This window comes from Aricia agestis, chromosome Z, assembly GCF_905147365.1.
Source record: "Aricia agestis chromosome Z, ilAriAges1.1, whole genome shotgun sequence".
Lineage (NCBI taxonomy): Eukaryota > Metazoa > Arthropoda > Insecta > Lepidoptera > Lycaenidae > Aricia > Aricia agestis.
Window position 1 is genome coordinate 19,383,515 of NC_056428.1, and position 27,129 is coordinate 19,410,643.

Consider the following 27,129-nt stretch of genomic DNA (forward strand, 5'->3'; position numbering starts at 1 on the left):
CAAGATTTTTTGTATCCTGCAAAACTGACATTGCAGGATCCCGTTTTGTTAACCGACTTAAAAAAAGAAAGTTATCAATTTGAGCCGTATGTATTTAATATTTCCAGAACTGCTTAGTTTTCGTATATGTTAGTCTATATCAGCGTCTGAGCAAATGTGCTAAATGTATTGTGTGTGATGTGTTTGAAAAGTGTATGTATGTATGCGTGTATGTATGTTTTGATGTTTGTGCATATCTCCGGAACTACAAGTCCGATTTTTCAAGTTAGGAAATACTACAAGTTTCAGCAAAATCGGTTCAGTGGTTTTTGAGATAGGGAATTTTAATAACGTACAATTTTGAAATAGTATTTATCTTTTTAAAATACTATTATTATAGGATTGCAATCCATAGTCACACAAGATAAGCTTTATCAACGTCAGATCTCTCACCACATCTGACCTAGGCCCATCATAAAAAACCGCTCTTACAGTGCTCCCAAAGTGATAATGCGCATACAAATTTTCGTAACTTTTCGGCAACAGTCGTATTTCCCGAGCGTCGGAAGACTTTCAGAAAAACAGCGCTTTCCAGCGACGTAGAGGCGTCTGACGTTGCTTGGTAACGTCGCGATGGCTTCCCGATGAGTTAACGACAGCGGACAGCCACCGACTATATGATATTTACTTCTATTTTCTTTGAACAAGGTGCAAAATGCAAGTTTCATAGATTCGGGTGTTTTCGTGATTACGACAATTAGCGATTAGCGAAGATTTCCATGCGCATTATTAATTTGGGAATACTATAAAGCTTTTACTTGGCATGCGAAAGTCAACCAAATTCTGCACCAACTGTGCTGTAAAGCTGTTACTAGAGTTAACTGTAGCTGCTGTCAACCGTGACTTAAGGGATCTCGATATCGAACTAGTGAAGACTCAGTTTTAGCCAAGATTGTTATTGAGTAACCCTCTACTAATAAAAATATTTACACGGCGATAAACAAGGCTATCTGTCTGGCTAGACAAGACCGTGACACACGAAGAAAGTACCTTAAATGGGCTGCTTATATATCTTTGTTGGGGCTGATTTTCCAATCGTCAGTAACTATATAAAATATAAATAAGTATCTGAGGGATGTTTCGAGAAGAATCGCTTCATTGTCATATATACCTTTAGGTGAGAGTTATATGGCGATTGAAAAGTCCGCTCGCGGGAAGATAATATGAGTATAAGAGCGGCTTAATCGGGTGTTTACTCCAGCTGCTCCGCTAGGGGGCGCCGGGGGCGGAATCCCCGGGAGCCGTCGGGGCCGCGGGGCGCCCGCAGCACCACCACGCGGGGAGCTCCGGACTCCTCCAGCGAGGCGAGGCGAAGTCTCGCTAGCAGGCGCTCCGGCCGCGCCTTGCCTTTGGCACTGCCGCTACTGTAACGGTTAAGTGGAAAATTAGCGATTGTAATGTAAACTAACTTAAAAAGATCGATTTTTGACCGAAGCCTTCAAAGATTAACTGGCAGGGTAACAGGGAAAAGTAAGTAACAGTCTCATTAAGCTGGTTTCAGACTACGCCATAATATAATAGTACATAATATCATAGTCAGTGTTATGGACACGTTCACACTATACTGTACTATATATGTTACGCTCAAAGACCGAAAACGCTCAGTGAGCGAAAAAATGGCTCACAACGCGTTGTGGTAATAGTGAAACGGTCACGACGCGAAATTCGCGTCGTGGCCCTAGTGAAAACGGCCACGACGCGTTCTGGCAATCACAGAAATACCACAAAGCGAAATTCGTGTCGTGGCTGACGTGCTATTCGACCACAACGCGTTGTGGTAATCGAGTAAAACCATGGCGCGTTCTGAGCATTTAAAAACAGCCACGACACGAATTCGTGTTGTGGCCCTAATGAAAACGGCCACGACGCGTAATCGTATGTGTTAGTTTAGTAACTAACACATACGATTATACAAAAATATATTATATTTCCTTTAGGAAACTACCTAAAGGGCAGAGTAGCTACGATTAATTTAAATTATATCCTTTTTTCCCGTTTTCGCAATCTCCGGGCTTCCGCAATTTCCATGGCGTCTTTACGCCACGTGACTGACCGAGGGTTAAGTAACTCCATAAAGTTAATATCATCAACATCTGTACGTGGGAGAGCCATGCACGAATGGGCTGGCTCGACCGGAGAAATACCACGTTCTCACAGAAAACCGGCGTGAAACAGCGCTTGCGCTGTGTTTCGCCGAGTGAGTGAGTCTACCGGAGGCCCAATTCCCTTCCCTATCCTCCCCTATTCCCTTCCCTTCCCATCCCTACCCTCCCCTATTACCCTATTCCCTCTTAAAAGGCCGGCAACGCACCTGCAGCTCTTCTGATGCTGCGAGTGTCCATGGGCGACGGAAGTTGCTTTCCATCAGGTGACCCGTTTGCTCGTTTGCCCCCTTCTTTCATAAAAAAAATATATATATGTTACGCTCAAAGACCGAAATCGCTCAATGAGCGAAAAAATGGCTCACAACGCGTTGTGGTCACAGTGAAACAGCCACGACGGGAAATTCGCGTCGTGGCTCTAATGAAAACGGCTTTGACGCGTTCTGGCAATAACAAAAATAGTATTAATACAATTAGCAATAGCATTGGCCCTGGCAGAATACCAGTGCAGCGAGCTAGCTTGCTGCGTATAGCTGAGCCTGGGCCAATTTTGACATCACACAATATATGTATTGTAGGTATTGTAGAAATATGCGCTTCAGCTGTATTATTGTTTTATTTACATGTGTTGTGTGGTGTTAAAATAAACATATTCTTATTCTTATTCTTAAAAAGACCATAACGCGAAATTCGTGTCGTGGCTGATATGCTATTCGTTTTTCTTGATTTGTTCTTGAATGATTAATCGACCATAGGTACGGAAGATTCTATTTGAATTACCATGCGTACTACAAAATATTTTTTCTTTTACTAAATCACTGCATAACGTGTTTATCATTATTATATTTTATAAAATATACATAATTCCATACTATACGTACTAATATTATTAGTTATTACTGTATGTCTGGCGCAACGTAGTTGCGGGAATCAACTAATTGTATTATATTTAAATTATATAAATAAAAATAAAGCTAAATTTTTATAATTTATTAAGATCAGATTACCCTATATTAAAAAAACAACAACAACAAACAATAACACGTTGCGCCAGACAGACAGACAGTAATAATATTAGCACGTATAATATGGAACTATGGATATTTTCAAATAATAATGAAAAACACGTTATGCAGTGATTTAGTAAAAAAAATATTGTGTAGTACGCGTGGTAATTTAAATATAATCTTCCATACCTATGGACGATTAATCAATCAAGAGCAAATCAAGAAGAAAAACGAATAGCATATCAGCCACGACACGAATTTCGCGTTATGGTCTTTTTGTGATTGGCAGAACGCGTCGTGGCCGTTTCCATTAGAGCCACGACGCGAATTTCGCGTCGTGGCTGTTTCACTGTGACCACAACGCGTTGTGAGCCATTTTTTCGCTCATTGAGCGATTTCGGTCTTTGAGCGTAACATATATATACCTAGCTAAATAGAAAAACAAAGGCCTGAGCAAGAGAGATGTCACTATCAGTAACACTGCGTGGTAGAAAGAGACGTGTGGTACATGACAGCAGCACTCTTTTTTTGACGTCTAGTCGGCACGTGCCGCACGTTGACAATTTAATCTCATAGAAATCATGTTCAACCATGCTTGTGTTATGCTAAGTACTCACATACGGTTTTGCTCGATAGTTTTACTCCAAATCGAGCAATAACCACCGTGTGGACCGCAAAACTGACAGCCCGAAGGCTCGCTCCGAGCCGGCTTGATGGAATTAAATATGTCAAATATGTCATTTCCTTCGATTCGGAGTAAAACTATCGAGCAAAACCGTATGTGAGTACTTAGACTTATGCTAAGTACTCACATACGGTTTTGCGTGTATACGTATACGTACACATATTTTTACACACAAATGAAACCAATTTCGGTTTCGTTTGACAGCTCGAGATTGTTGCTCTATTCCGCTAGGTATATTAACTTTATAAATAACTCCCGTTTCAAAACTTTAACAGTGAAGCCGCACTAGTGCGACACAACACGAGGCGACCAAACAAATTATATTACCTATTGTATACTAGCTGTTGCCCGGTGATTATAAAGTATAAATACAATTGAGTGTTTTGTGGTCGTGTCGTCAAGTGCTTGTTGGCATTTTATTGATGTCGATCAATAAGGCCAAAGTAATGGAGTTTGTTGTATGGGGGCCTCTTACATATTTGCTTCAATTTGTTTTCAGTATTTAATTTTGTTATTATGCTTTGTTCAAATCTACTAATTATGTATTTCTGTTGCCGCTATAAGGCTTAGACCAAACCTACGCGACCACGCGAGTGCGAAGCGGGAGCGTCAATATAAAACACACATTTGACAAGTTGTCAAATGTGTGTTTTGTATTGACGCCCCCGCTTCGCAGTCGCGTAGTCGCGTAGGTTTGGTATAAGCCTTATAGCGGCAACAGAAATACATAATTAGTGAATATTTCAACAGACTAGCTAGGTTGTTGAGATACAGTCTGGAGACAGGCAAATAGCGAAGTCTTAGTAATAGGGTCCCGTTTTTACCCTTTGGGTAAAGAACCCTAAAAAGGGAAAAATCATCTTAGTTATTATATTATTATCCAGACGCGGACGAAGTCGTGGGCAACAGATAGTTTTCTATACAAACCTAGTCTAAGGGCGATATCGTATTTTGCATACTCGAAATTCGAACTGATATGAAGTATCATATCACTTCGAACTCATAAAAAGTTGGAGATTATCATTTTAAGAGTTACCAAGATCCTATGAACCTATAATAGTATGTGTCTTTACCGCCTCGATTCGCCGGGTGCACTATAGATAATTTACACATATTGTGCAATATCTGCTGTCAATCACCTCTTGCTTATTTGGCGCCAAAATCATCATCCTAAGTTTGTGCATGAACCTTAAGCCAAAGATTTAAAATCTTTAAGATAATATTCCAGAATGGCTGCAAGTTTTTTTGTTTTCTATAATGTGCGACGATTTGCGCCCCCACCCGCGTCCACTTTACACGACTCAAGTCATATTCAGTGATGGTATTTTTATTTTAACGGGTTTAGCCCACCACACATTCCCACCACTGTATCTCCGGCGTCGCTAGGATTGGCGGCGGTATCCAACCACGAAAACCCTTTTATATGATCCCAGGGAGAGATGGACATGCTAAAGCAGTCTTGGGACCCGCAACGAAATTAATCAGAAGAATATAGGAGTAGGAAGAATTCCTGATTCCTTTCCCATACAAATCGGGAGACAGCACTCGCTCAGTGATGGTGTCGGTGACTCACCTGATCTTGACGACGTTGCAGGCGGAGCACTTGCCGTTGCGAGGGTTCGTGAGCATCACGAACTCCACAGTGTCGCCGGGCGCGAGCTCGCCGCTCCGCACCTCCGACATGTGGAAGAACAGCCGCCGACTGTCCTCGCACTCAGTTGATAGGAAGCCGAAACAACCTGCGAATATGTGTCAGATATGTGACAATATGTCAGTCAGACGAATACCAAATAGTTGGGGAGAAATCATACGAAAAGTTGTAACGGCACCTTTTGCTACAGATATAGATCAAGATGGATACCGCATGACCCGCGAAACGGGACTTGCGGTATCTATCTAAATCTATGTATGTGCTTTTTGCTATAGTTGTAAGCCGTGTGGTAGCGCGTGTTTCTCTCGGTCTCTCTCTCTCTTTTTTTTAAAACCTTCAAGAAGAGAGCGTATTCCCTCCTTCAAAGGCCGGCACCGCACCTGCAAGACTTCTGATGTTGCTAGTATCCATAGGCGACGGTAGTATGCTTTCCATCAGGTGACCCATTTGCTCGTTTATTTTATATAAAAAAATATCCTATTCATGCCACACTCACCTTTAATAGCGTCGACGGTTGCGCGTCGCTTCTTGCGCACTGGCACGATGTTGGTAGCGCGGCCCTCTTCATCAGCTTGGAAGGTGACCGGGTCTCCAGCTTGAAGTATCTCGCGCTTGCAAGCTAGACCCATTATGCCGAACTCGTACGACGGACCGCCTTCCACTTGTATTAGGCCTGGGAATTATTTGTATCACTGAACAGACGTCCAATCAAATCTGCATTTTTGCCGCATACTAAACTATAATACTGAATTTTTAATTTTTTTTACGAAAATCGGGTAAGGTTCAAATAAGCGGTTTTTCAAGTATAAACACAACCTTAGATCATAGGTGTTTCATAAACAATAAATTGCTCTACTGCTACTTCAGCTACTGTAAAGTTAACCTAAAGTGGCCATTAGAGAACTGCTGGTGTGCTCAACCAGCATTACAGCGGAGCTCAACCAGCCCTTCAGGGATGCTCAACCAGCCCTTCAGTGTTGCTCAACCAGCACTTCAGGGGAGCTCAACCAGCATCTTGGGTGTGCTCAACCAGCACATCAGGGGAGTTTAACCAGCGCTTTATCAACCTTTACATTAATGCCCAACTATTCTCAACTTACCGCTATACTGCTGCTGATCCGGGTTCAAAGCGCGAAGAGGTCTAGTGACTACGCCTGTCAGTTGTGGGTCCCGGGGCGCCGCAAGAGGTACGGTGCCGCGGGCTAGGGGCCTGACCGCTTCTGCGCTGGCGCACCCGCCGCCGCCGCCGCGACCAACAGTGTATTCAACTTCGCCTCCAATCTCCAGACTTTCAGGACTACCCTCCAGATTGCTGGAACAAGGTCGTGTTTATAATCTAGATGTAGCCTTTATTGCGTGGAAACTCTTTTCAAAGTAGAAACTTTAGCCTGTGAGTCAAAATGTCTGCACATAAAAAACATGAAAATTGTGATATTTTCCAGGAGTAAAACCAGGCCCACCACCAACCAACCACGTGTTAATCCAGGCTATCGGCTAAGACGCCTAACGCACGATAACGCCAAGGTCAAAGAAAAGACATGAGTCATAACGATAAAAATAAGTATTCCCAAAATTTCAGCTTCATAACAATATGTATTCTTCTGTTATGTGCCTTCAAAGTCGGATAGTCAAGTCGTTTTTAGGGTTCCGTAGCCAAATGGCCAAAAAACGGAACCCTTAGGGCTAACGCGAACGCTAAAACTAGATGAAGATGTAGTCTGTCGCTAAAAAGTAGATGTAGTCTGTGAACCGCATTTAGATTTTGATACAAAAATTGAGAAATTAGTAAAAATTTTAGGGGTCCCCATACCTAGATGAAAAAAAAATAGGTTAGATGAAAAAAATATTTTTTGGTTCAGTTGTAGGTACAACTGAACCAATTTTTTTTTCTAACCCATAATATAATATAACCTGAATAGTTTGCGAGAGACTCTTCCAAAGTGGTAAAATATGTGTCCATCAGAGTATTTTTTTCTCCGATGTTTCTATTTTTTAATGGTCCTTTACTTACCGACGAAAAAATAATACTCGTAGTCGTCATGCTTATTCTATTAAAATTTTAGTCGTTTGGACGTGATTAAGAAACAAACATACACACTTTTAAACTATCGCATGTAAGTATAATAATACTGTGATTTTGGATTAAGAACTAAAACACAGCGGCCAGTGAATCATAGAGTTCCGAAGTTCATCCTCATAACCCCACGTCTTCAATTACGCGTAGGAAATTGAACTCCGTTTCTCCGCTTCTGGCCCTTAAGTCAAGACATTTTATTTATAGCTTCTCCCATTCATGACCACCGTGCCAATTTGGGAACACTTTGTTTTTAATTGTTTATGAAAAAAATATTGACATTAGGTGAAAAAATCTTACATAACAATAAACTTGAAAGTGTTGTCGTTACGTATAAAATTAAATAGTTTCGTTAAATATTATACATTTATAGCAATATTTGGCTAAAATATGCTTTCGAATGACACGTCGAGGTAGTTACGTGTTTGTAATTATTATATTTTACACGTTAAGTATATTATCGTAAATAGACAGTATTCTTCAAATACAATAAATAATGTATTCTATAAGCACATAACAAGTTTTTTTTTCAAATCGTTTTTACCATTTTAGATTAACTGAAACGTTTCTGTACTAATTTTGGTACACTGGCTACATGTATACTAAGAAAAAATATATTTTTACATTATTATGATGAATCGCTAACGACTTTATAGTGTCACTAACAGCTACCGTGGGATTGAGGAAGCGCTAAATACGATTATCTAAGGTAGTGATGATGCCTTGGAGTAGAAATTGACCATCATTTCACTGGAATCCTGTGTATTAATTGGCAAATTAGTGGTTTTGAATCATCAAAACCACTAATTTGCCAATCAAATTTTAGCAAGGTTGACGAAATTTATCTATCAAGATAAATTTCGTCAACCTTGCTAAATTTTCAGGAGAAACTGAAGTTCATAACGTTGGTACTTTATCGGATTCTGAGGATAGCGGTCATGCATGATGAACCTGCAGCAGGCAGCGAGTTGAGCCTTACTATTATAAAATTAAGAAGTTTCTAAATTTTTTCTTGCCGTTTTGGTTTGGCTACAAATGGGTTAACACCTCTGTCATGGGTATCGCAGACACAATAGATTTTAAATTGTTAGGCGGCAGCCAGCTGCCGCTTAGAATTGATGTGTTAATAGCATCGCCGATCAAAATATTAGATTGACATATAGTTGGGGAGGGGAAGAGGGGATTTCGGGAGTAGCTTCAGCGTGTCAGATTAAGCTTGTATAGGCTTCCGACATGTGTCTAGTTATCATTGTATAGAAATTAGATTTCTCATGTGGTGCATTAATTTTTTTTTTCTTACATTGAAATGTCATCGGATCTGTCAGATTAAGATACTAGATGTTTAGTATACCTCAAAGAAGCTTTCATATAAAGCACTGACGATTCAAAGGTTTAGTAAGCCTGCAGGTACATTTTAAAATATAAAAAAGTAAAGCTTCATATTTTCCTAACTAAGCTTCGCAGATATTTTATTTTGCACTAAACTTAATTATTTTTTAATCAGTTTTATCCAATGTACAAAACCTACTAAGTCTCCATGACGCTCGAGTGACTACAAAAATAGCACCCTCCCCTCCTCTACTAATAGGCTTTCGATAATATTATGATGAAGTTGACGTTCGACGCGTGTAATGTCAATTTCATAAATTTTGATGGCGACTCTATAAAGAAGCGATAAAGTCTTGGCTAGGGGCTCAGAAATTCTATCTTGTTTCTACACGAATTATTTCCGAACATAAATACAGTCAGGCAGATCGACCGTTGGGTATGGTAAATATTCTAGAAGGTATTATACTCAGTACCTACATGGGCAACTTACCCATTTTTAAACAAGTAATTAATTAAAAAAGTATAGTACGTAGTTTACGTATACATTTTTAAATCATTACTTGTTTAAAAATGGGTAAATTGACAATATTTTCAACATTCAGTATTTGTAGTTTAGTAACGACTACAAATACTGAATGTTGAAAATATTGCCCAGGCCATCAGCGGCATCATTATAAATTAATTGACACCTCATTTGTTGTTTAAATCGATCGTTTTACGTAAGAAACTTAAAAGTTTAACCGGTACGAAAGCACATACGATGGGAGGCATGGGGGGGGGGGGGGGGGGAGAGGAGAATTTTATTATAAATTATTAAAGTACAAATAAAACTGAGTATTTCGTGAATATTTCAAGTGCCGTGCAAATGTATTGCCGTTATTGATATCGAACAGAGTAGCAAAAAAATTACGTTTGTTGTATGGGAGCCCTATAAATATTTATTTTGTTTTTAGTATTTGTTGTTATAGCGGCAACAGATATACACAATCTGTGGAAATTCCAGAAGTCTAGCTATAACGAGTTATAGTTCTTGAGTTACAGGCTAGAGTACATACAGACAGGCGGACAGACATCGAAGTCTTAGTAATAGGGTCCCGTTTTTACCCTTTGGGTACGGAACTCAAAATTGAAATTTATGAGGCGAGTCCTTCTGCCACTAATTATTTCGAATGACGTCATCACATCAGTGATAGTACTGATCAGAATACTTTTTGAGACTATCAGCATTTCAATATAAAGAGACACAGAGAGAGACATCCAATCATTCGTATCGTATCCATTAAAATAATTATATTCGAACGCGAACCCACCGGGGAACTTATTACTCGGTTGATTAATATCCGACGCGAAGGCCTCTGTACACGCATTTATGGGCATTCTACACGTTGGTTATGAGGATCGATCACAGAATCACACGAGTATTTCAAATGCCTACCTATTACCATTATTGATTACGAGCAAAAAAAGCATAAAAATCACGTTTGTATGGTACCCCCCCCCCCTTAATTATTAATTTTATTTTGTTTTTAGTATTTGTTGTTATATCGGCAACAAATATACACAATCTGTGAAAATTTCAGAAGTCTAGCTATAGGGGTTCTCGAGATTCAGCCTGGAGGCTGACAGACGTCTTAGTCTCAGCAATACGAGGGCTGCTATTTATGTATCCGGAACTGGCCACTTACAAGAACAATATTTAAAAAGTAATTACAACATTTGAAAATAGAACTCTTTGGTTGAAGAATACATTTTGTTTCATGTGACTGTCAATTATTTTTCCATTGTGGCGTCATTTTGAAAATTGCGTGTCTTCATTTGCCATGGATTTAACGCGTGAACATTTTCGTGCAATGATTTACTACGATTTTCGGCGTGGGCTAAATCAACAACAGTGCTTTATTCAACTCACCGCAACTTTTGGAGATGAAGCACCATCAAAAACCACTGTTTATCACTGGTACAGTGAGTTTAATCGTGGGCGGTCTATGCTAGCGGATGAAAATAAAGAAGGTCGCCCAAAAACAGCTGTTGTCCCACAAAATATAGATGCTGTGCGGGAACTAATAATGCGTGATCGTCATGTTACATATCGCGAGATATAGGCGTCCTTAGGCATAAGTATGACGAGCATACATAAGATATCACACGAACATTTGGCTGTAAAAAAAATATGTTCGCGTTGGATTCCGCACAACTTGACAATCGATCAATAACGGGCTCGTGTCGATTGGTGCAAAAAAATGATAAAAAATACAACCATGGTACGTCAAAAGCCGTTTATAATATCTACACAGGTGATGAATCTTGGATCTATGCATATGACCCCGAAACTAAACAACAGTCAACGGTGTGGGTGTTCCAAGATGAGCCGAAACCAACAAAAGTTACTCGTGCAAAAAGTACTTTGAAGCAAATGGTCGCCTGTTTTTTTGGAATTAATGGACATGTGGCTACAGTGCCATTAGAGAATCGTAAAACGGTTAATTCTGAATGGTATACGACCATTTGTTTACCAGAAGTCTTTGAAGAAATAAGAAAGGACAACCGACAACGCAGAATCATATTACATCATGACAATGCTAGCTGTCACACCTCAGCTGAAACAACTCAGTTTTTGGAGGGTCAAAAGATCGAATTGACTGGTCATCCGCCGTACAGCCCTGATTTGGCACCTAACGATTTCTTTTTATTTCCATACGCGAAGAACAAATTACGTGGTCAACGTTTTTCGAGCCGCGAAGAGGCTGTTGATGCGTTCAAAATGCACGTTTTGGAGATACCTCAATCAGAATGGAAAAAGTGCTATGAAAATTGGTTCCAGCGTATGCAAAAGTGTGTCGATCATCGCGGCGAATATTTTGAAAAGCAATAAAACCATATTAAATGATATATGTTTGTTTCTTTTTTTAATTCCGGATACATAAATAGCAGCCCTCGTAGGGTCTCATTTTTAGGGTTCCGTAGCCAAATGGCAAAAAACGGAACCCTTACATAGCATGCTTGTATTCGATTATTATGTATAATTATAATTGTCCATAGTGACCATTCTATATAGTTCTTTCTATTAAAGGTTATCGATGAGATCATGCTGCTATAGACAGCAACATACACTAAAAACATAATAAAAACTTCAAATACTATTTTTGTCGGAGGTTATAAATAAATAAAACATCTTTTTTAAAACCAAATTTTGAGTTTTTTTTTTCGATTCAACATTTATTTATTAACTCTTGTGAAAAAAAAGACATAAGAAAATAAGTAACAAACCATCATTATTGTTTTGTAAAAGTTTATGGAATATGAGGCATTGGCACAGTATAGCAATATTAGTCCCTACAGTAACGAAACGCCTTTGATGACGCACGATGCCGCCACCGATGACAGGTACCGAGCAGATATGCCAGGGTTGCCACGGAACGGGAAATAAAATAAAAATAAAATATTGTGCTTGTAATGCAAATGTTATCATTTAATCTGTTTAATCAGCGTGTTATATTTATTATTTACATATTATGTCGTACTGCCAGATATTTACGTGAAACTTTATTTATAAATGATTTTAGTTCTCTATTTAAAAATTTAATTAACCCATCAAGCCCCATAAGCTCACCGGTGAGGGAGACACAATAGAATAACAATAGATTTCCAAGGATCCACGAATCACGATCGAAGGATTAACAATGAAGACGCATTCGAAATTTCGAATATACAATGTGTCCCGACACCGGTGTCCGATCCTTTAATGTCATGATCTATGGCATATGTTAAAAAAATAGAGGAGGTTTTCATCATAAATAAATTCTTTACTTCAATGCTCTTAGCTCCACAAGCTTAGCTATCAAATGAGACCTTTTTTATCTTCATAGGATATTTACATAAGAAGTACTGGTCAGATTAGTGTGAAAGCCTGGGAAAAACTAAAATGGCTGCCATTTTACAACCGTGAGACAGAGAAAAAATTTGAGAGCCAATTTGTCGATAAAATATGCCATAGATCATGACATTAAAGGATCGGACACCGGTGTCGGGACACATTGTATAAAATATCCAATAATTAATCACACGTCAGGTGTAAGAGAAGCACTTCAAAACCAGGGACGTCAGACGTACCAATTTCTTGGTACACATACCAGGTTTTGGTTCTACGTACCATGTACCAAGACTACTTGGTTCTTGTACGCAAAAATACCAAGATTGGCCCTTGACCGACCAAAATACACTGACCATATAGAATAACCGGCAAATTTCAAAGATGCATGTAAAAAAACATTCCAATCAGATTTCCTTTATAATATAAAACTTTTTTATAGCAAGCAGTCTCGATAAACAGTCGTGTTGTGTGTAAAAATGTTTTTTCGAAATCTCAATTTGTTTACTTCGGACTTCTTTTCCATTGTTTGGTTAAGCAAGCGAACCCTCGTTTCTTATAAAAATCTTCGTTATGAATCATCTATTTTTTTCAGTATCTTTTACATTTTATACCCGAATTATGCAGTATAATATCAAAAAGATAATGCAGTTCAAAATGATATTTCTTCTGTGCTTTCGATGATTACTGCCCTCTATTAACAGTATACGAAATTAAAATATTAATTTTTTCCACTGGGATGCGACTTCCGACACAGTTTGTCATCAGTGTTCGCAGCGCCGGAGCGGAGCACAGGCGTACCAGTTTTCTGTCTCCGATACCAGTTTTCAGCCAGCTCGATACAAGGATTTCCAAGTGGCCGTCTAACATCCCTGGTTAAAACTCTTATTACGTGCGCGGTAAGGGCGGTCCAAAGGACAAAATGTTACACTTGGTGTGTGTACCTAGCTAGGTAGGTACTAATTAGTATGTAACAGGGTATTTGACAGATTTATTACACTTCTTACAACGTAAACAATAAAACAGAGAAGCAAATAAATGCCGCCAAGGCCAACACAATATTAGTGTAAACTGTGAGCCGATATTTATGAAAATTTAAATCCTTTGTGTTTTTTGAATCAGATTTACATCCATACACTGAACATTTATTATAATATCCCATTGTTTATAAGATAAGTTATCGTTTTACAACACAAAATTCGTAGACAACGCGCCAACGTCACCCCTGTGGGCGCAGGTATACAAACTCCGCGAGTTTGTGTACGCGGGCCCGCGCCGCCCGCTTCCCCGCGGGTACCCCTCCGTTGCTCTGCGCAAGTACATTCGTTTCACTACTGTAGGGATATGTCATATTGCTATACTTTGGCATTGGGCATGGCTTGTTAAAGTCAGCAAAAAACCAACATTTAAGAAGCTGTTAATATCTCGCACATGCAATTCAAATAAATGATTCAACTTCATAATGATTAAATTTAAACAGTTTAATGATAATAATTAGTAATTATACAAACGCTTCCGCTATTGTATTACATATTATTTGAATTAATTAATAAATTCATAATGCCGCGACTAAACACAAATTACTTAATAATCAATATGTTATTAGTATTAAACAAAATAAATAAAAACTTAAGGAATTGAAACGTTTAAAAATAACGCGATTGCCCTGCTGGAAGCAACCTGATTATACCAAAGCTAAGCAAAGAACAATTTCGATCATTTCGCCTTTTAAATATTATACTAGATGTGCTTGTGCATGGCAAGTACAAATAATAGATACATACCAGCAAATAAAACGATAAATAAAATCGCAAAGCGGTCTAATTTTATGTAGTCAAACCGATAATTCCAAAAGTGAAAACTTAAAAAAATCCTATTACTTGAATTTACTTAAAAATAAAAACAATTTGGTACTTAGGTATAACACAATTCTTGTATGAATTGTATTAATTTTTGGACTTTATATGACATGATACAAGTAAAGTCCTCATTTTTCATGTCCATACATTTTCATGTTTACGAGTAAACCAATGAACGACACTAACATGATTGAAATCAACTTTCATGCAAAGCATTATGTAATAGCCGTGCCAAAACGAATCAAGACTATTGAATTCAAACACATAATATTGGCAGTTTATCAAATACATTTGCCACGACATGAAATCGCAATGCTGTATAAGTTATAACCCCTTATATTTTTCTAGTTTACATAATATTTGAATAAATGCTGTTCCCAAATTTAAAAAATTAAAAGATAAATATTTTTCCCAGATTTTTTTTTTCATTTTCCACTGATTCTTTGCTCTTTGTTAATTATAGCCTCCCTCGATAAATGCACTATCCAGCACAAAAATATTTTTTCAACTCGAAGCAAAGAAATTGTTTAGCTTATAATCTTAGTTTTAGTAAACATTTTTAAAAATACGCAAAAGCATACCTTTTCCAAAAATACAGAGCTTAAGAAAATTATTTTCAGAGAAAAACTCGCATAGCAACATAATATGATATTTGATAACAAAATCTAGCAAAGATGAAACAAAAAACATCATATTATACAATAGAAACACAAAAAATATATTTTTAATGATCGCATATATAAGAAGGTAGTTTAAACGATATTGTTAACAAGTCAGTGATATTATAATAAATGTGAATTTGTTTAAAAAAATGTTGTGGATAATGGTTGCGTAATTAACTTAATTTTATTGTTTATTTGCGCGTTAGTGTTAAGTATGTACACAATTGTTTTCTGTCGAAAATAAAATAAAAATAAATACTTACGTAGTTTCTTGTAGTTAAAGACAATAAAATTAAATTAAGAAATTATACAAAAAAAACCCGCCAAAACAATTTTAAAAAGTAATTAAATAATATTTACTTTAAGTTTAAATAATTCCTAACTTGTGTAAAGTAATATTTTAGTTCATAATTGTTGTCACGGTGTGTCGGGGGACCGCCAAGTAAACTACAACCTACAATCGCCAAGTCGCTGATTACCTATCTCGATTCAGATCGCTGTGAATTGATCCTTAAACTTGTTATGCGAAATCAAACATCTACATTAGCGGTCCCCCGACACACCTTGACAACAATTATGGACTAAAATATTACTTTACACAAGTTAGGAATTATTTGAAAAAACGGTCCACCCGTTTGGATGCTACGATGCCACGGACAGATACACACACAGACAAACAGACAGACAGTCACGTCAAACTTATAACACCCCTCTTTTTTGTCGGGGGTTAAAATAAGGAACAGGCTAAACGAGCGTAATTTGTGGGTCGTGAGTCGCAGAATTTCAGTTGGCAGAAATTCTGCTACACTCAGTTTCATAGAAAATTCCTACTTCATTCACACGAGCGTAATTTTGTGATTCATGATTAGTATTTAAAATAATTTACGCGACCGAAATTCTGCTACTCACGACTCACAAAATTACGCTCGTTTGGCTGCACCCTAAAATACCCTCGACTTTTAGTACTCTCGATATCTTCACAAGTGGACGATCATGCGTTGTTCAGTTTATAATTGATAGGGATCGAGAATTAAACGTTTGGTAACGCGACATCGATTTTGGTTCGAGTTTGTTCGAATGGATCCTGATCGAAGCTAAATCAAAATCGACATCGGATCAAACTCGTCATCGAAATCGATCTCAAAATGTAGTCGCCATTTTCGATAGCGAAGATATCAAAAATGTATGCGATTCGACTTAACACATCGCTAACAGAGTAAAAAGAACTAACGAGTAGGCCTACTCAGAACTTCTGAGTCAGAAGAGATCTCGAAAATACGTTTGACGGTACGTCTTATCGGCCGGCGCGCGCCGTACTAATGTGCTCAGCATTGTGTGTCGAAAGTGGTACTCGCGCCCAACTCGCGTAGATTTTGTTTGAAGTCGAGGTACTCTTTAGTTCTGTCTACTCTGTCTACATTATGGCGCTTGTGAGACGTTACGTCAAATCCCACATATTTATACATCTTACTTTGCTGTTGAAACTGGCGAATGCATTTTGACAAGCAGTATTTCCGGACCTATACGACCTACATGCGTAGCATGGTCACCATTGAAACGGTTTCTTTCTACGGAAGAATAGACAAAGTGACAGTTAGACAAGACAAAATGACACTTAGACAATGGAAATCCGCCATTTTGTCGATAAAGTCTGTCGGTATGTCGATTCTTTCCCATGTCTACTGTTGATATGCTAGCCCTGCTGCAATCCTTCAAGAGAGCGTATTCTTAAAAGGCCGGCAACGCACCTGCAGTTCTTCATGTTGCGAGTGTCCATGGGCGACGGTTGCTTTCCATCAAGTGACCCGTTTGCTCGTCTGCCACCTCATTTTATAAAAAAAAACTTTACTATCCCCTGAATCGGGACCCTTAATATTGACCTGAAATAGAAGAGTTCTTTTTTATATTTACCTGAAGTGAAAGAAGACTTCCTTAGAGTGATCGGCCGTCTCTATAAACCCGAAGCTCTCTTTCAGCGCGGCGATGAATCCGCGCGCGCGCCCCGGACCCGCGCCATTCGTTGTTGCGTTTTGTAGCTGGACCGAACATGCTATCGGCTCCTTGGTACGTTTCACCTGTGGGCGTTGACATAAATATGCGTTAATGGGCATTTGTGGGTACATTTTTAGGCATTTATGACCATTTTTGACCGGCCGGCTCATAAGGCTGCCTTCACATTAAGTCGCGAGCCACGCGGCTCCATACTAAAACGAGCCATTTTAGTATAGCAGTCGCGCGGCTGCCACACTACACGCGACTTATCGTGAAGGCAGCCTTAGGAATCCATGAGGATTATCCCACCTCTCCCCGTAGACCATATATTTGTAAACAATTTTGGGTAGGGGACGTGGGAGTTTAGTGTACTAGATCTCACGTCAGAGGAGTTCTATGTATAACCGATGTTCCCAATCATTCGAAGAAGATGTAAAAGAAGGCAGCATTGTAGGACAATTATGCTTTAGTTTCTAACCAATCTGGAATTAATCTTACCTGATACAAGTCAAAAACGACCTTGTCGCCAACCCTATACTGAGTTTTCTCGCATTTCTTCATCGGTATAGTTTTCTTCGCGTTATTGATAGTTGTATTAACAGTAGGGTTGTCGCCAACGGCCGCTATGACGCCCCTTATGCCTCGTTCTATGAGCGTCTCGAACTGGACAGTGCCCGGAGTCAAGTGTTGGATTCGAGTGGCCGCTTGTCTGGTGTTACTGAAGGTAGCCGCTGGCTCGACAGTGAATTCCACCTGAAAGAAGTATTAAATGAAATTAAATAAAATGTTTTAATATTTTATATGCAGTTTTTGTACAACTGTACTGAAAAAATTGCATATTGGGGTTGGTTTCCCCGTGTTGAGACAATATATTATAACAAGCCAGCAATCAGCGTGCATTGTTGACAATGCACGCTGATCGCCTGATAATTTTCGCACGATCATAAACTTGTGCGCAGCTTTGAGCAAATAAATCATCATCATCACCTCATCCCCAACACTCAGTTTCTTCCCCAAGCGCAGGACTTCGGCGAAATGGAAAAACATGGTCTGCTCTCGTTCCACGCAGCGGATGAAGCCGAAACCGTCGCGTAGGGAACACACTACGCCTTGCTCGCGCCTGTGAAGACGATCCATACTATTATAAAGAAGATGACGCCCGCAACTCCGTTGTGCCAAAATACGTTTATCGCGCGGGAACGGTACATTTTTCCGGGATAAAAAGTTGTATCCTAAGAAAGAAAGGATCTCGGGACTCAAAGTATCAACATACCAAATTTCAGCCAAATCGGTTAAGCGGTTTGGGCGTGATGAGGTAACATACAGACAGACAGGCAGCAGACAGACAGACACACTTTCGCATTATAATATGTATAAGTATGGATGCGAAAGTTTATGTCTGTCTTTTACCTCTTTATGCTCAAACCGCTGAACCGATTTGGCTGAAATTTGGTATGGAGATACCTTAAGTCCCGGGAAAGGACATACGATACTGTCTATCCGAAAAAATGTACGGTTTCCGCGAGATAATGGAATTTTGAGGCAACAAAGTTGCGGTCTCTAGTAAAGTAGTAAAAACCATGGTCTAAATATGTCCATAGTCAGTTTAACTTATTGTAAAACTAGCGAGTTTATAAAATAACGTTCTCATTTTGGTTGAAAGAAATGTGGCACATAAAACGGCACTGTACATGTAAACAATATAATCTATTCATTTGTCATTGAATAGTAAAACGGAACTCGCGAGAAAAAAACTCACGAGTTCTGTTTTTCAATTCCGCAGACTAGCGAAGCATAATTATTTATGAAGACAAATTGACCTAAATGTAGAAAAAAAACAAAAATAGTATGAAAAGTGCTGGAATTTGAAAGCAGCAACTCTGTAAAAATATCTTTTGAATACAAATCAATTATTTCAGAATTAATCTTTGTCCAGAGGACAAATCAATATTTCTGTATCGACCTTTCTGTAGTCTCATAGACATTTCTGTGGACCCGTCTACCTTTGTGTAGACAGTGATTCCCAACATTTTTCAGTCACGGACCCCTAGAAAATAGAATTCGCCGTGCTAAGTAAGCGTGGCGATTACGAGCGATTTGCATTTAGGTATGTATGTTCAGAGATGTTCAGAGATGACACCGCGGACCCCCCTATTATACTCGCGGACCCTAGGTGAAACACTGCTCTAGGCACGTCTTTCTATGCACTTTCCCCGTGGACACATAATTCTGTAGACACGTCTTTCTGTGGATACTTTCCCCGTGGACACATTATTCTGTGGACACATTATTTCGTGGACACGTCTTTCTGTGGACACTGACCGTTCTCCGGACACGTTGAATGACTCATCCAAAAGGAAGATGTTGGTCGCGCGTTTCAGCTGGTCGCGGCGATCGGTCGCCACTTGGAACTGGACCCAGTCGCCGTGGCGCAGAGTGAACTCGCCGCACTGGTCCTTATCACCGAACGGCACCTGGTAAACAGGAGAGTTAATGAGAGGAGTATAGATAATTTTAGTCTCAGACTAAGGGATTTGACAGATTTCAATTGCGTAAGATGATATGGCAGAGCAGAGAAGAATCGTGTAAAACTTTTTAAAAGCATACAGATAAGTCACAACTCACATGGCTGTGAATAAAATAACATAAATAAGTGGGCTCTTGAAAAGTTGTTAAAAGAAATTACATACCTCAACTTCAGAATGATCGACCGCTCTGTATCGTATGCGTCCGGGCAGCGGGTCACTCTGGGCCCTAGCGGAGCCTCGTTCCAGTGGCTTCAGAACCTGCCCCCTCCACAGCTCGGGGCTCACATCCTCGAATACCACAGATCCGCTTGGCAGCTTGGTTATGTTGCAAGCTACCTCCTTGCCCTGAAATAAAAATTTCAGGTTATTTGCCAGAGTAGACAGAACTAAGGAGTACCTCGACTTCAAACAAACGGGCGAATATACGAGTTGGACGCTAATGTCAGTTTCAACATGTCTCACAATGCTAATGTAAGCCAGCCATACATGCTACGGTCTACCGGAGTGGTCCAACTGTGCAGGTAACGCATTAGTATGGCGCGCGCCGCCCGAAATGACATACTACGTCAAACGTATAAATTTCGAGATCTCTTCTGAGTTGGCCTACTCGTTATAATCTGTTAACTCTGATTTATTGTGTGAATGAGGATTTTCGATAATATCTGGGAGCACGGCAGTGCTCCAGCCAAGCTTATTAGCGAAGGCACGGCCGTAGCATACTTTTCTCGAAGCGGTTTGCGGCTTTTTCACACCCCCTTTATCTTTGAAGTTAACAAAGCTAGGGATTTAGAATTTCGGTGACTAGGAGCAAGTATTAAAAGTAGCTTAACCTCCAAATTACATAACATTTCGATAAATACTTTAATAGTTACGGATGATCAACGTTACTACATTTTGTCACTCACTGACTGACAGATCATCAAAATTCTAAGGTACTTCTAGCAGACTTAGAACCTTGAAATTTGGCAACAAGGTAGGTCGTTATCCACAATGAAAGGAAAAATTATGAAACTGGCCAAGTGCGAGTCGGACATAAGGTTCCGTACCGTAAATTTGTATGGGAGCCCCCCTTAAATCACAAGTTTATGTACTTTTTATTACTTATTATTAAAATTCAAATACAATTAAGTATTTTCTGAAATTTTCAAAAACCTTACTTTTACCATTATGGATATAGAGCAAAAAAGGGCAAAAAACGTGTTTGTTGTATGAGACCCCTAATTAATCATTTATTTTATTTTAGTTGGACGATTAGCTTATATAGCGACAAAAAAGTACATAATTTGTAAAAAATTAAAAAATCTAGCTATTGCGGTTCTCGAGATCTATCCTCGTGACACACGGTTCGACGACAGACAGACAGCGAAGTCTAGACTCATTAGGAATAGTCTCCCGTTTTCATCCTTGGGGCAAGTAAACCTAAAAACTGAAAAGTATAATATAACTTCATTAAATAAAAGAAAAGATTTTTATGTTTGTGGCTTTGCAAGAACATTAAAAATGAGTTTCAACTTCATAATAATTATTTTACGTACAAAAGGAAAAAAATTGTGTTAGCAAAGTTAACAATGAAACCAGCAAACCAGCTCTATTTAAAGTAACTTTCCGATCTTTGTCGCGGTTAGCCGTGACAAAGATCGGAGCGGTACCTTTAGAGAGGCAACTCGCTCAGCCGAAGAAAGCAGTGCCTCTCTTTGAGGGGACTAGAAAAGGTGTCCCCAAAAATATTCACTTCAACAATTTTGGGAGGTAGTGACCACGACTGTGCATCCTAGCTAGAAATGGAACCGAAGCCGAAAACGGCTAGATAGATTATAGCCTAACATTGAGAAGCATAGAGCAACAACCAACTCACATTTCTAGTTTGTATGATGAACTCGACGTCGTCACCCAAAGACAGTTCCTCTTTGACTTTGGCCTCGGAGTAATGAAAGAAGATCTCCTTGACCACATCGGCACGTTCTATAAAGCCAAAATTCTCCTTCTTGGAGCACACTACTCCGTGATACTTCACTGGGTGTGCGGGATTCTCGAAACGCACGTGACAAGCGCCTAATGTACCTCTGAAAGATAAAAATTCAGTTATTTTTAATTTAAAATAATGAATTATATTACACACAACAACCAATGTTAATTATATTTTAGTGTGCGTGTGTATCTCTTGTATAATTTACTGTAAAAGCAGCAGCGCAAAAAGAGTAACGTTTTTAATTTTATATATATGGGCATATTTATGATGTTGGGGCACTGGACTGCCAGACAGAAATTTAGTATTATCAATTAATATGATGAAAAAACATCAGATGAAATATCAAAACTTTATAAAAAAAATCTATACAAAGTAGACCTTTATAAATATATCTGCTAAAACTTAAATACTTCTATTCAATTCACCTTTGGTTAGTTGCGATCTGAAAGCTAACAGCGTCTCCAGTGTGTAAAGTCACATTGCCTTCAACATCGTCTTTAGTGTACGGCAAGAAGAAACATTCACCACGATTCTCGTAGGAGATCCGTCCGGTGCTGTCTCCCGAGCCTTCCCCTTTCACCTCGGTAGTTACCACCCCAGTCACCCTGGCCTCGCTCAACACCACCTCAGGGGCAATCTTGGTCACCGTGGATGCTATCGGTTTACCAGTCCTCCGGTCATATGTCATCTCAAATTCCACCGGGTCACCGATCTTCAGATGATCAATGTTCCCCCCAAACTGACTAAAGTGAAAGAACAGACGAGCCTGCCTCTCACAACATTGTATAAACCCGTAAGAATGCTGAAAACAAATTGTATTTAATCATCAAACAATTCCACACACGCAGCAGCTTAATAGCTGCTAGGGTTTACATAAATAAAAAATTTATCATCAGGAAAAGTACTAAGCAATAAACAAAATATTTTAATTAAACTATAATGTAATACTGACAGAAGCTAATAAAAACTAAAAATACAGGTCAAATGTTTCAGTGTTCTAAACTCCACTCGGGCTAACTTGTCGCTAGCGGCCATTGACTCCCTGTCAAAAACTTGTCATTTTCCATATAAAACCACGATTGACAATATCTGACACTTCATTGTCAATCGCGGTTTTTATTGAAAGTACAGTAAAATGAGAAATTGTTTTGTGTAGTACTGTACTACACAAAACAATTTCTCATTTTAAAACTACATAATATGATGACATTTTTTATACAGTTTGTGATAATAATATTGTTTGCTGTTATGATAATCACATTGTAATTTCAGCGAGGGTGACTCAGAAGTCAGAACGCATCTAATATAGAAGAAACAAGGAAACTTCCTGTCAATGAGTGAGTGCATTGGCCATGGGACAAATTTAAATTGATTTCGAGGTCACAGGTTCTTAAAATCGTTTCAATGATACTGCCATTAATTAATAGTATGGAATCTATCTATTATCTATTTTGTTAAGAGTTCATTTGATCTAAATAATTCGAGATGATAAAACCTAACAGTAAAACCAGCTCCTAATATTTTGCATAAGGATTTTTGAATATATCAAGATCTCTCTAGTTCCTTTATAATGTAAATCAAAGGAACTCATACTTGAGATACTTCATAGAAACTGGGTTAAGTTACATAAGCCATTAAGCAGTATCAACAGTAACTGAGAAAAAAATGTGTGTGCAATCAATACTTGCACATAAAGTTATCAAAAAATATATAAAAGGAAAAAAAATAGTATGCAATTCTTACATGTTTAGAATACAAAGTACCTGATAATACTTATTAGTAACTGTGCCCCGCGATTTATTAGAGAAAATAAATTGTGATATTTTCCTCCTAAAAAACTTAGCCTATATTAATATTAAACCAGGTTATATAAACTATTCCCCATACCAAATTTTATTAAAGATGGAGTTAAGAAAAAAGTTGTAAAATGTCTATCAAATTGATTTTTTAGTGTGACCTACATGGGAATGAAATGTGAGGTTTAAATATTAATTGTGGGAATACTAAGAAGCATGCAGTATTCATTTTTATTATAATTATTTACCAAGTGTTCAATTCTCACACACTTAGATATCATTCAACACTTTATTTTATTAAAATTATGTCAGTGTTTTCCAACCTATCTGGCGCATGTTGATATCAAAATCAGAATAATTTATATATAGGGTGTAACAAATTAATAATAACTTCTGGGCAGTGTTTGTCAAGCTGTGGGTCGTGACTCGTGACCCTGGGGGGTCGCCTCTGGCGAAAGAACCATTTCGGTTAAAAAAATATTAAGGGTGGGTTGCACCAACTTACTTCAACTTTAACTTTACTAACTTAGATCAATTGACATTTTGTTATAGTTAATAACAAAATGTCAAATGATCTATCAAATCCCTAGTAAAAATCAATAATGGATGCCATATTTAACAATAACCTTAACGCCTCTGGTGCAACCCACCCTAAAAGATTTTATATATAGTACAACAATTTTAACAAAAATATACATATTTGTTAGATGAAAAAGGGCAAATGGTTGTAATATCTTCTTTTATAAAAAAGATAAAAATAAAACAGAATGTTTTTAAGGGCCCTAGCATATGGCTACTTTTAGTACTAGAGCCCATAGAAGTAAAATAATTTAGGCATGCCTGTCTTTATATGATTTTGAAGACTGAAGTGAATATAAAACTTTATAGGCAGGTTGTAATAGGCTAATAAAAAAAAATAACAAAAAAGTTAAATCAAAGAAGCAGCAGCTAATAAGCCGATCAAATACTTGAAGATAGAAATACTTATAGGTTGAAATTTAGAATGTTTTATATCATTATTCATAAGAGTTAAAAAATTGAAGTGCAATGCAATTGAAAATGTTACACCTATTGTTATGCAGTTGAGTATAATTGCTAACAGTATTACGGGATGTGAGATATTATATGCCACAAACATTTTCAAAGTCAGTTCAAGGGTATTAAGTGTTAGTGTTTTTCACTTTAACATTTATAACATGTACATAGCAAAGCATGGCATAATAAATCAATACATGGACTACACAATATATTATACATAAACTAGCTATTTGACTGAGCTTTGCTCGGTATTCGATAAAACACGAATAAACAGACATTTTCTAAAAATGATTCCTAGCTAGATCGATTTATCGCCCCCTAAATTCTATTTTTCTAAAAGTACACTAAATTTAATGAAAATCGTTGGAGCTGATTCCGAGATTCCAATTATATATATACAAGAATTGCTCATTTAAAGATATAAGATATGTTTAGATTTGGCATTTAAGATGGGGATAAAAAGTTACTTACAAGTAATTTCTCGATGATTCCAGTTTCTCTAATAGGTGGGTGGTTCATTGAATCATATAAAGGTTGAGAGTTGGTTGAACTAGATGAGAATGTCCCAACCGAGTCTCCAATAGGGCATGTGTCCATGTTGTATGTGCTCATGGAAAATCGACTGCCTCCACCAGACTTTCCCGTATTGCTATAGTTGTCGCGAGGAGAACTAGGAAACTCGCTGCTGTAAGTTCCGTTCCTGTACGCCTGTTTCGCTTGCATGGTGGCGTGTTGAATATCTAGTATGTCACGTAACGGTGAATCTGACGGTTGGAATATTTTCCACTGAGGATTGCTTGACATTTTCTTAATTTTCGTTTTGTGTAAATAATTCAAAAAACTTCACTTGCATGTACCAAAATATCACAGAAAAAGGTGTGGTGTTCAGATTCAGGTGTTGAACAATGTCACAAAATAAATCACATTTTTTAAACTTTATCTCAGGACGAACACCAATTTTTCTCTCTCTTTACAAAATAATGACAACAAAAACCTATAGTATGCTACACTTGATCCTCAGATGTCTTCAATGCCTGCTGAGTCTGTGCTGTACAGTGCTTTTTTTATTTGTTGCGTACAACTACCCACTTTCTATTATCAAAATTAATACTTTCGCCACTGGTTGATATTTTCATTACATCTAAAACCAATACAAAAAAATTACTAACTTTGATGAAGCAGACAAATATTATACACAACAATATGAATGTGCCATTTTGACCAAAATTTGTTGTTGAGCTGCATGTGCTTTAGGTAACTTTTTCGCACCTTTTGAATTAGAAACTGTTGAAAATTATTATTTAGCTCAACTATAGTATCGATTGGTAATCACACTATCATTTTACCATTTCTTGGTCACACAAAATTCGAGAAAATCTAATCGTGTGAAATGTCCGTAGCTCAGTAGTGGTAACGTTTTTTAATACAATTACAAAATTGTAATAAACAACGCAATATTGTGCAATTAAGCTAAATTTCTACAAGCGTCCTACCGGGATATTGTACTATATTTTATTGTTATATGTGTGTCGTCCGCCCGACGGCCGACCCCTCAAGCGATTTGCAGAAATTAAAAACGCCGTTTGTCTAACAATTTCTATTCAGATAAGTACAGTATTTAGCCGAAATTGATGCATAATAATTTGTAAACTGAAAACTTTATTTGTTTATTTGTTACAAACACTTTAATATTTCAACTAATGTTACGATAACGTTTATAAAATATCGAAATTAAATCTCACCACGACACAGCACCACTGACGACATACCGCCATATTGAATGTCAACATAGTGATGCTCGACTCGAGAGTCGAGTACCTAACTCGAGTTAACTCGAGTTAACTCGAGTTGGGCGTAACTCGAACCCACTCGAGTTGAAATCTCTTTGACTCGAGTTTATAAACCACCAAAATTACATAAATAAATGATTCTATTTCAAACAATAATTTTCTTTTTTACTTACAATATTATAAATACCTAAATAGTATAAAAAAAATTAAAGTTTTGAAACAGATAAAAATATCATATTTTTAACTATTTATGCGAAGCTGAGGAAATAAACTGGTAAAAATTCAAAAACGCATTCACATTGTGAATTGTCCATCGTTAACTCGAGTTACGTAACTCGAGTTCAACCCGAGTTGCAGTATGTCAAGAAAGTCAAGGAATTAAAAAGTGGCAACATCGTAGTGTCATCCCTTTCAAATCAATCTAAGAAAAAAGGGATGACACCACGATGTTGCCACATTTTAATTTCTTCACTTTCTTGACAGACTTAAAAAATATAATGAAAACCTCCTCTATCTTTTTTAAATAAAAAAGATAGAGGAGGTTTTTTTGCATTCAAATGCCAAGTTTCCTATTGCCAAAATAACATTTTTTGATAAGTATAATATTTTTTTATTTTATTAAAATAAAACCACGCCCAGTAGAAATATAATTTAAACCCTAACCCTAAAAGTTCTTTATTATATTTGAAAGCTATACTTGTGGACTACGCTTACACTATTATAAATTTCGTGAAAATAAA

General features: G+C 37.9%; 1 protein-coding gene across 3 annotated transcripts; it reads right to left on the reverse strand.

Moving 5' to 3' along the window:
- Positions 1-326: 326 nt before the first annotated feature.
- LOC121739276 (cold shock domain-containing protein E1) lies at positions 327-26,389 on the reverse strand. 3 transcript variants are annotated; one of them, XR_006037422.1, is made up of 14 exons: positions 26,342-26,389; positions 25,071-25,740; positions 22,191-22,567; positions 21,652-21,859; positions 19,959-20,141; positions 19,591-19,742; positions 18,256-18,388; positions 17,767-18,021; positions 17,188-17,351; positions 6,585-6,796; positions 5,981-6,157; positions 5,407-5,572; positions 798-1,403; positions 327-475 (listed from the first exon to the last, which is right to left on the reverse strand). XR_006037422.1 is itself a non-coding variant. In XM_042131640.1 (13 exons), the coding sequence occupies exons 2-13, from the start codon at positions 25,401-25,403 to the stop codon at positions 1,232-1,234; spliced, it is 2,532 nt and encodes an 843-aa protein (XP_041987574.1). In that variant the 5' UTR covers positions 25,404-25,740; positions 25,869-26,258; the 3' UTR covers positions 737-1,231. The 3 variants fall into 3 exon arrangements, 1 of the variants encoding a protein (XP_041987574.1); XR_006037421.1 differs by lacking the exon at positions 26,342-26,389 and adding an exon at positions 25,869-26,258; XM_042131640.1 differs by lacking the exons at positions 327-475; positions 26,342-26,389 and adding an exon at positions 25,869-26,258 and having other exon boundaries at positions 737-1,403.
- Positions 26,390-27,129: the final 740 nt, after the last annotated feature.